This window comes from Onychostoma macrolepis, chromosome 12 (genome assembly GCF_012432095.1).
Source record: "Onychostoma macrolepis isolate SWU-2019 chromosome 12, ASM1243209v1, whole genome shotgun sequence".
In the NCBI taxonomy this organism is placed as follows: Eukaryota; Metazoa; Chordata; class Actinopteri; order Cypriniformes; family Cyprinidae; genus Onychostoma; species Onychostoma macrolepis.
In genome coordinates, this window is record NC_081166.1 from 15,928,487 (window position 1) to 15,939,680 (window position 11,194).

The 11,194-nt window shown below is 37.8% G+C and overlaps 1 protein-coding gene across 1 annotated transcript in view; it reads right to left on the reverse strand.

The window, feature by feature from the left end:
• Positions 1-10,388, reverse strand: part of ca10a (carbonic anhydrase Xa) — a 164,898-nt gene extending 154,510 nt beyond the window's left edge. The window contains exons 1-2 of the mRNA XM_058794485.1: positions 10,232-10,388; positions 9,434-9,839 (exon numbers count right to left, since the gene is read on the reverse strand). Coding sequence (XP_058650468.1) covers positions 9,434-9,494 — 61 coding nt within the window. The 5' untranslated portion in view covers positions 9,495-9,839; positions 10,232-10,388. The remainder of the gene's footprint in view (positions 1-9,433; positions 9,840-10,231) is intronic.
• Positions 10,389-11,194: the final 806 nt, after the last annotated feature.

An 11,194-nucleotide genomic window follows, 5' to 3' on the forward strand; every position in this document is an offset into this window, starting at 1 on the left:
TATATCCCTGATCCTTCTAAAGAGCATTTCAAACCCAAGTGATAAAGTACCTACACATGGCACTTCCAGAAGTCTCAGAGAAACTAGGTGATGCTGTAAATAAACACTTCATCAGAAACTAATTGTCAGAGGCGACCATTAGTATTCATCATGGAACAGAGGCAGTCCCGAGGCTCATCCATGCAGGGTGAAAAGAGAAAGAGGCGCAAATGCCGCCCATAAATGAAACTTGACCTTGCCGACAGCTGTGCTTACTGACTTATGAGATAATTGTCTTTCACTCGGCCCGTTTGTGGCACCACATTATGGATCCAGCTGCACCAGTGTAATGTTGCAGGGCTCATCCCCGGTGGACTCTTTCAATCAAGCCCAAGCATCCTGAACCGTTTATCAATATAAAAAGGCCAGGCGATATGCTGTATGTGTAATCACCCTTGATACGTTTCATCATTCCTCTGTGCCACTGAACGGACCTCTGAACCGGCTTCTTCAAAGCCATGGCATAATCGTTTTAGAGGTAAAATAAGGACTTCTCAACAGCAACGACATTCTGTACATTCGAATTAGGGCTGCAACTAAAGATTATTTTGATGATTAATCTATGGATGGTTTTAAAGTTAATCTATCAATTATTTTCTGATTAGTCAATTAATCCTTTAGTTAAATTTAATGAATTAATAAATAATAACCCTAGCTTCTCCCATTAAACTTTCAACATTTTCTCATAAAAATTCTTACTTTACAAATAGAAAAAAAAAAAAAAGTATTGCGTTTTGTTAATTTGTTAAAATGGCAGACAACTAGCTGTCCAGTGTGTGTGTGGGGGGACCCTGCATGAACACAACTGTATTAAGCAACGTTGCCATACTAGCCATTAGCATTTGGGAGCATCTAGGGAGTCTTGTTTTGTATGAGATATGAAAAGTGATTGGAGATAACGTAAACTTTACAACACATTCCACGCAAATTTGTATTTATATAATCAACTTCATGTTGTTTCAGACACAGCTGTTCTTGATCCACAGTTGATATAGAAGTTCAGGCAGTTTTCAGCATTTTAGGGGTTTAAAATACGCCTTGTGTCTTGTTTTAATGAATTACATGCTTAATTAAATTAAATGCTTCTTCGGGCTAATTAAAAATTCACACTAACGTTGTCAGGATTGAGAGAAGGTGGGAATAATTTTATAGAGAGCATAACGTTAGAAACATCGCAAGCATGGTTATTTAACATCTAATTATCAACTTTACCATATTTTCTCTAATTGCATCTATAAAGTTAAAGGCGTCCCATTATGCCCTTTTACTAAGTCTTGATGTAGTTTTTAGGGTGTACCAGAATAGGTTTTCATGGTTGACTGTTCATATTTTACATTATTGCAGCACCCCTCTTTCCAGTCCATCTCAAATACTCTGTTTAGTTCCTGTTTCGATAAAGCCCCTCCTTCAGAAATAGAAAATGTGCTCTGATTGGTTAGCTGGCCCAGTGCGTTGTGAGTAGTGAACCACTTAGAGTGTGTTCCCGAAAGCCCTTACCATAACAGCACACTACTAAAGCAGCTCTTCTTTTTCATCTTATCCAGCGCAGCTCAACAAGGCCTCTTCCTATATTCCATGGTTGGGAATTATGTAGCAAATCAGCTCAAAAGGGAAATGTATATAAATAATTACAATTATTTATATCGGCTGACAGTAATAACTGAAGCAGAATTAAATTGTCATCAACTGATCTGTTCGTCCAGCGAACATTCATTAAAAGTTCATATCAACTCTAAGAAAGGATATTTCCGTGGCCACAGAAAATACTTTCCTATTAATGCATTAGAGCATGTAGCGAGGGTCAAAATCGTAAAGAGACATTAATTTGCAAGGCAGAACCAGAAACTCATGTAATTTGTGCACACAACTTTTATTAACTAAACGCTAACACACATAACTAATCTAAACAAACGAAAAAAACATACACTCACGCGTACATACAAAGGGGAGCTAAAGTGGATGAATGAAGCCATTAGAGAAAACAGAGAATGCAGTTATGGAAGAGTCATTTAACCACCTGAGTAAAACCATCAGCGCCGTTTATAACGGGGTCTATAACTTATACTAAACCTCTGTTTCGTTTAGTTAAATCTACGATACTTGCATTGCCTTGGTTGTGACGAGTGTCCAGAATGCAGTCTCGGATTAAAGTCTTAATGGTTTCAAGGTTTTGGACTCCCAATCACGTTCTTCCGGGTTGAAGAGTGATGAATTATAAAGGTGTTCTGAGGTAGAAATGTTCTTCCCAGGTAGAAAGTGAAAAAGAGCTAAGAAAGAGATCTGCTGAGGTCTGAGGAGATTTGGTTGAATGGAAAGTCAAGGCCACAAGGCCCGGCGCAAAAACATAAGGGTCCAGAAGAGTTCTAGCTCACATCCTCATCTTCTCAGAATCTAAAAGATCCGCAGACTGGAGGGGCGTCACTGATGTGAGAGCTTTATCTGCTATAGAGGTCACACCTCTGGGGTGTCAAAGAGCCAATGGTGTCTTGAACTTTTGGAGGGAAAGTTTTACGACTCGTTGTCTCTGAACATGGTAATTTGCATATGAGCTGGATTGGAAGTTGATATACAAACTATTAAAGATTCTTAGAACACTTATATGTTGCATAGGTATCAACATATAATATACACTCTCAATTAGATCATCCGAAGATGAATTGATAGAGACCAAACATGTGATCTTAACTAGTGATCTATCGTGAGCATGCATAAGACAATACACAATACACAAGAACAGTAATAATATACACAATGACCTGAAGATATTCAAAGGTTTTTCTATTAATTAATTAGAGAAGAGTCCATTTTTATGGCATAATGTCTTTCCTATAGGAAAAAGGTAGTGAGAGTTGCTCTGCCTGCATTCCTTTGAGCAATAAAACTAGTGTTATCTGATGGGTTGGAACCAGAGGCCTGTTCTGCCTTTCTTAAGTGTTAGATGCATTTTGGGGGAAGGGTCCACAGACCCTCATAGTTGGCCCTTTGGTTGGTTGATGGGGCATAAGAGATTATTTGTTAAATATAACAAATAGTTGTGTGTCTGATCGGTCCAAACGCTACAATTATTTAAATGAGTGATTTTGTGATGTCACAATATCTGGAAACAGCGCACTGTAATCTGAATGAGCCACTTGTAGTTCCTGAAAAGCATTTACTGTTAAAGGGAATATATGCCTTTGGTGTGGACTTTGAGCTTTGGAACCTTGCAGATCTTTTTATGTCCAAACAGCAACATTGCACACTAACTAAAGTTGAAAATGTGAAAAAGCATAATAGGACAAAAATTAAAAAAAAATAATAATAAATCATTTAATGCATCGATTTGAATATTGTACAATCATGTACATATATCATGCCTAAAACTGCTTGATGAAGTAATACATTACAAGAATTACAACATTTAGCCACCATGGATGAAAAGTGCATGCAACCTCCAAAGGATTAGTTCACTTCCAGAATAAGTTTCCTGATCATTTACTCACCCCCATGTCATCCAAGATGTTCATGTCTTTCTTTTTTCAGTCAAAAAGAAATTAAGGCTTTTGAGGAAAACATTCCAAGATCTTTCTCCATATAGTGGACTTTAATCAGAGCCAATGGGTTGAAGGTCCAAATTGCAGTTTCAATGTAGCTTCAAAGGGCTCTACACAATCCCGGCCAAGGAATAAGGGTCTTATCTAGCAAAACAAACGGCCATTTAAAAAAAAAAAAAAAAAAAGTATACTTTTTAACCACAAATGCTCAACTTGCACTAGCTCTGCGATGCACATGCATGACTTCACACATTACGTAATCACATTGGAAAGGTCACGCGTGGTTAGTTCTTCGTCTGTGTTCTTCAGCTCAAAAAAGTAGGGTTGGGTGAAGAACTCCATCTCTTTTACTCCTCCAACTTCAAAAAACAACAAATCTTTTAGTTTTATAAACACTCGGTCGGTACTTCCACCTACATCATGCATGAAATTTCCAACATGACTACGTAATGCATGAGGACGAGCTAATGTAAGAGGTTAAAAAGCATATACATTTTTATTTATTTTTTCGCTAGATAAGATCCTTATTCCTCAGCTGGGATTGTGTAGAGCCCTTTGAAGCTGCACTGAAACTGCAATTTGGACCTACAACCTGTTGGCCGCCATTTAAGTATACTATATGGAGAAAAACCCTGGAATGTTTCCTTCAAAAACCTTAATTTATTTTCGACTGAAGAAAGAAAGAACATCTTGGATGACATGGGGGTGAGTAAATTATCAGGATTTTTTTATTCTGAAAGTGAACTAATCCTTTAATGAAGCCGTCATGCTCATTTAAAAAAAAAAAAAAAGAAAAGCGATCTGTGAACTGTATGCTGTCTGAACCAGTATGGAGTAAGCTAAAGGTCTTTGATATACAAAATCAGAACTTGCCAAATCAAACATTCTTGAAAAAGATGTGCTCTGGGGCTCCGCCTTCTTTGACATGGAAATCTTCTCTGGTTAATTTCTTTTGTTCAGTCTGTCGAGTCACACATCCACGAGTGAAAATATAAATACACTGGAGAGCTGCTTTATAGTAGAAAGTTGACATTATAATTGAAAGAGACACTGACACGGTTTTTCCATGCTTCATACTGTAAAGATGCTTGCTTTAAGGCAATCAGTTGTATAAATACGTAACGTGACATGACTGGAGTGCTGAATTACACAGCTGGTGCAATAATATCCACATCAGTAAGATCAGATGCTTTCTTAACCACCGTTTTCTCATTTTTGTTGTACATTATGTTTATTTTATCATCAAGAGTTCATCTAAACACCGCTTCCAGCAGCATTGGTTTCATCCTGACCCCACCCAGATCGCTGACAGTATACAGTATTCTGGACTTCTTTTTACTCCTAACAAAACACCGAAAAAAAAAAAAATTGCAATGAGTATATCGGGGCCTTAATGGTAACAAAAGATTTAATACTGGAGCGTGTTGTTAGCTCTGATGGCCTTACCACGACCCAAGCAGCACCACAGTCTTAAAAAGTTATTCTACTATAAATAAATTATATGACAGATGGCATGGTATGAAACACACACCCACTGCCTTGACCAGCAAAACAACATGAAGAACTTAGCACTTCCCTCGAGAAACGCATCGAGGCAAATGTGAGAATGGAAGTTTTACTAGCAGATATAAACTTTATCAGTATTACAGGAGCATTTGCAGCGATTCTACTCAGCGACTCACACACTTTTATCAACAAGAACACAATCTGCATCTGTATTATGCATTCAGGTTCACTTAGAACAATTCATTTGGCAATTTCCATAATATCTAAACGTTTTGAACTGTGACACAAATCCCTCATCCCGGTAGGGAAACGGATAAACAACCAAATCACGTAAGGAGGATGCTGACAGTCTTGCAATTCTCACTCTCTTCTCTCTCTCTAGGTCCACATGCACAGATGCAAACTCACTCACAGACACATCTGCATGGGATTATCAGATTAGTCGGCTGAGACAGTGTTGCCCAGTGTGGGCGTGCAGGATCACCCAGCCACAGCGAAAGCCTCTGTACTATAGACATCATTGCTTAATGTTCCAGCCTTCAGCCGTGGCATTGCCCAAACATTAAAAACACCTTCTCTGTGTCACATGCATGGCAGCAGCAAGGCCTCCCTTGCAAAGAGAGCCAAGATCACTGTCAGGCTGTGGCGAGCGTCGCTTGATGAGCTAAGAGTGGCCAGGTGCACATTGTGGATGATGTGCCACGGGGCACCTGAGAGCTAGTACAAACATGTCATGGTGTTGCGCTGCTGTGGGTTTATGACAAGATTCATGGCTGGGTTTTTACAAATGGCTATGCTCGTTGCATGTGACAGTCGATAGCGTTAGCTACACCCACCCATCAGAGAAGACCTAGCTAAACACAGCTGCTCCTGACCCACGGTTGTTTTAGAATGTTTTCAGCCTTTCAGTTATGGCTTGTGTCTAGTTTTAATGATTCAAATGCCTTAATAAATGACATGCTTCTTTAGGCTAATTAAATATTCACACTAAAATTGTCATTAAAAACATTACAAGCATGGCTATTTTAATGAGAAACATTACTCCAATTTTATCTTATCTGTATTTAATCACATGTTCTCTAACTGAATCTATAAAATATATTTTCTGCAAGGGACAAAAATGATTCATTTTATGCATTCATTTGAATATTCTATTTAAAATCATGCACATATAATATATTGTGCTAACAACAACAAGAACCATGCAAATTAGGAATTGATAAATTACAACATTTAGCCACCATAGATGAAAAAGCATACAACCTCTTAATAATGCCACCGTAAATACCTCACTCTCAATAAACAAGAGGTGCTCTTTAAAAGAATTGGACACAGCGTTCAGCTCTGTTTAATAGAGCTCTTCATAACTGACATTTCTCAATTTCAAAAGGGTTGAAATGTGAATGATTGCTAAGAACTACAATGCAGTATTTGTATATGCTGCTATCAGCAAATTGTGTGAAAAAACAACAAAGATATTTACAGAAGTCCAGATACTTTAGACTAGATTTTCATACACAAATTCTTCCAATTACCTGGATGAAGGCAGATTCTTGTGTTTTCATAAGCAAAGACTCAGTGCAACAAAGCAAAACTGTAACCTCTGGTGTGTCGAAATTGAGATTTTTTGGATTCTCAGTCCTATTCAAACAAACCTGAAAAACATAATCAAGTCTGTTTATCATAACGGTGGCACAATGTTTTTGTGCACACCAAACTGATTGACTGGACTGAGAAATTCGACAACAACAGTAGGCCCTTGCAGCTCTGATATGGAAATTTTACTGTAACTTGCTACATTGCTCACTGTATTGGAATATTATCTTAGGCAAAGTGTCTGTCTGGCTACTAAATAACTTCCCTGGATTTTAACTGATGGATGTCAGAGCTTAATGAAGAGCTAAATTAAAGAGTCTAAAATGACTAAATTACATTTTATTTTATAACATAATACCAATACAATGAGGTTTAAAATCCACCATAGAAATGTCAGCATAATTTGTTTAAAAGTTACATTTAAAAACATTTTATATTGTCTTTTCTGAATCTAATAATCATGTTCTCAAGCATGATTTCTGAGCATCTTGAGCTTGAATAACAGAAAGATCATTTGACGTCTGCAAGACAGTTTTTGTGCACACTGACACAAGGAGAGGCTCCTCACTTATTGAGAATTGGGGCTCATGAGGCGATCACTGTTCTGCTGGATCCAGAGTGGCATCAAAGCAAATGTTAACTGCCATAACTAAACAAATGATCATGCTCTGCAAATGTCAGCTAAAATCTATGATGTTCCGGTAAGAATGCCTGGAAACCAAAGAGCTAAGGAAGATGGCACTTGTTATGGTCCAATTATGACTGTAATGGGGACGAAATAGAATCTTTGATCTTTGTGAACATGTCCCAACAGACAACAAAATCACTGAGAGCTTCCTTGTTATATACCAAAGACAGAGAGATAAATTTGACCTTCAAAGAAAAAAAAGGATTAAACAGCAAAATGGAGTGTTTTTCATCTGTCATAAAACAATGCAATTGCTGACAAAAGAAACGTCATCAAGAAAACTGCTGGGGAAAACAGATGAAAGTACATTAGAGGCCTTTGCTATTTGGGGAGTGACGGCAGTGGAAAATTGGAAATGTGCTTGAAAATGAAACATGATTTACCATAGCTACAACAGGAAATATCTGAAAGTCAATGTAAAAAAAATAGCAAAATGCAAAATTTATCCAATTTATTTAAATACACATTCGTTTTTAATGCTCTTATTTTGAATGATTCATTGTGCATGTTATTCTGAAGAAAAGAGAAAAAAAAAGGCTGCCATCACAATCATTAATCAAATTTTTAAGAACTTGCTCTTCTTCAGAAACATCCTTTTCTGTTGACGTCACTTAGGCTGTGCTACTGGGCAACGTTAACTGAATGCCAAAAAGTAAACCCACATTCAGTGTGGCTCTGCTTTGATATACAATGCCCACTTTTCATAATCCAATCAATTGCCAATGGATAAAATTTCTGAAATAGTCCTGTCTTTCTGAATTACACATTAACATTGACTTGTCAATGAAAAGGAGACAAAGCATAATCATCATGCTCTATCTTTAGAGATGATGCTTTATGGGAACCAGAATTAAGTTTTGAAATCAGTATGCAAGAGGAAATCATTTGATCCTGGATTAGTATTCTGAATCACACAATATAAACCCTGACTGGTATTTTTCTAACAAAGTAAAAACAATCCACTCATACATACTAAATTGTGCTCATCTGTAATGTCACTTTAACAAAGGTGTTTATAATATTTCAAAGCAACCTGAATTCCCATATTAGTAACCATGCAAAATGATGGTGAACATTTACATTCAGCTACAAAGAGAAGCTCTCAGAGGCCATAAACACTGGTCAAGGACGTTTACGTTGCCTGTCCCACGCATCATGAGAAAGACTGATGTGTTGCGCGCTGCGTTGCCATCAATGTCCAGTTCTCGCGTGGGCGACGCTGCTGGTCGCTTTCCATAAACCTCTCACGAGGAGCTTTAAAGTTAAACCAGAAGGGACTTGATTTGTTTAGTCATTTAATAATAATCGTGATTCTTATTTGGACAGCTTTTGGCAGTCATTCAGACTTCTGCCCACTCAATAAGTTATTTCCGTGGCTATTGTGGTTTTTTAACAATATAATGTCTGAGAGAGCAACCTGTATTCGACATTACACGATCATTCGGCTCCGCAGTAGATTGACTAACGTGATAGTAAGTGTTAATGGAGACCAGTGAGGAATACGTGCGGTAATTCGGGGTTCCACTGCTTCTACATTTGGTCTGTCCAGTGATGACCACCTCCAAAATCACTATTTACGTTTATATTAGCAATGGGGAAAAATTATGACTATGGGCTAACTATGATAATTAACGTAATTTAATTTACGCATAACTTAGGCGACTGTATGCCTAGCCCATTTACGACACAGGATAGGTTATACCCAACTGAGTTTGCTAGTATTTGATGGCAAACCATCAATAAAATACTATTTTAAGCAAATATTAAGCAAAATACATCATTTTTAACTTAAATTATTCGAAATAATAATAAAAAAATGACGTGGGTGAAAAAATAAGCAGCAAAAATAAGCGATTTTTTTTTTAAATAGCCTATAATCAAAAACTGGATTCCTACAGAATTCTGCGCCTTCCGAAATATTTGAAATAATATTATTTTTATAATAGGGACAAAGTACGTAAATTATTTATAATACATGTTTTTTTTATATATGGTTTTAACACAACTTAAGGTATTATAAAACGAATATTAAGCACTTGCTTGTCAAAATAATCATAATGTACAATCTTACCTGAAGTGCAAACGATGAGATTGGCTTGAAGGATAATAAATATTTCCCAGATTATATCCATGTTTTGTCTTCATTCCAAGTCCATTGCGCTCAGAAAACGGGGATCAGTTGCAGATGAGTCCACCCAGTCTCTTTCCCACTGGACACCTTCCAAAAGATCCTCTCCAATTCACACACATAGCACATTTATCTCGATCACATAACGCCACATTTCAAACAGGCTGAAATCCAAACAAGACTATGCTCCGAATTGAAGGGGGATCTGGACTGATATCCTCGGTGCCAAACACTTTAAGAAATGTTTCGTTGCGTCCCGCAAGCCTCCATAAAATGACTTAGGCGTTCTTTCCTGTTCCAGAAGCGCTTGTGTTATGCCACGAAGATGCTGGACTCCGCCGAACTGACCCTGCGAAAAGAGAGAGTACAACTGTGATTTGACGTGTCCTCGGAGCTCTGCGCGAGAGTAACAGTTTTTACTCAGCCAGGTTTAACGGGAAAGTCACGGGACCGCGCACTTGCTATAAGGGGGCGTGCTTCCCTCGTTCACGACATGCCATTACATTTCACAGCGCACACGAGCACGGACTCGTTTTTCCACCTGCTTTCACGGTGTCATTGATGAAAGGAAAGTTGTAAATGTTTAACCTGTGGTGTTTAAAACAATTACGGTTGTCGACCGCTCCTGTGACAGCGCAAAGTATCTAACAAACAAGTTTAACGGTGAGTTATGAAATACTGCAGCGGAAACGTCTGTAAACAAACCACAATAACACTGGAGGTAAGACAGTTTGCGCTTACCTGTTACTTTTGATATCCTGCGAGAGTTCAGAAACCTAAAAAACAACAAACAAATCCCAATCCACTGGTTTCTGAAAGAAACCGCTTTTCAGATTTCCAGAGTTCCCCGAGCGCTGCGGGTGCGCGGAGCCGCGGACCACTAAAACAGAGTGCGCGCTCCCGCTATTAATTGCGTGATCACGTTACCTAGGCACAGGTGGATGGGGGGCTAGAGAGAGAGAGAGAGAGAGAGAGAGAGAGAGATGGGCGGAGACATTAGAGATACGCGGGTTGCCAAGAAACAAGAACCCGCGTTTTATCCAAATTGGTTGCGTGCATTTCTCAATAAATAGTAGCTATACATGTTTCCAAAAATTTTCAGACCGTCACCACAACAGTTATTTGCTACAAAATGCGTTAAGTGAGCGCATGTAGGCTATGCATGTATATAAATGTTGTATGGATAGTCAATGTGTAGTCATATATTTTTGTCCAGTATTAAAGTCACTAGGACTTACTTACTATATGAAATTGAGCATGTAATTGAGCATGTTGAAGCATAATATCTTGTAGCTATTAATATTCACTGTTTTAGGGTCACTAATTTATGAGTGACAGTGATATTGATTATGAATGCTACTGTAGAATGATCTGAATTTATAAATCCTAAATTACATTGGATACCATTCCAGATGGTAATTCTACATCTAATAGAAGCATGCATAAACAAACATATACAAATATCAAGTAAGGTAGTTTTGCTTATGGAAATTGCTTAAGCTGCATTTTAATATGTTTGTTTTCATGCAAAAAAAAAAAAGAGAAATTCACAGCCTTTTGGGTGGCAAAATCCCCCCAGTTGCTAGTCTTCAATCAATCAATCAATCAGTCAATCAATCAATCAATCAATCCTTCCAGTTTGATCTTTATGAATTGTCAGTACTTTGATTTCTCATTGAAGGCATTCATAGATTTATGTTTAGA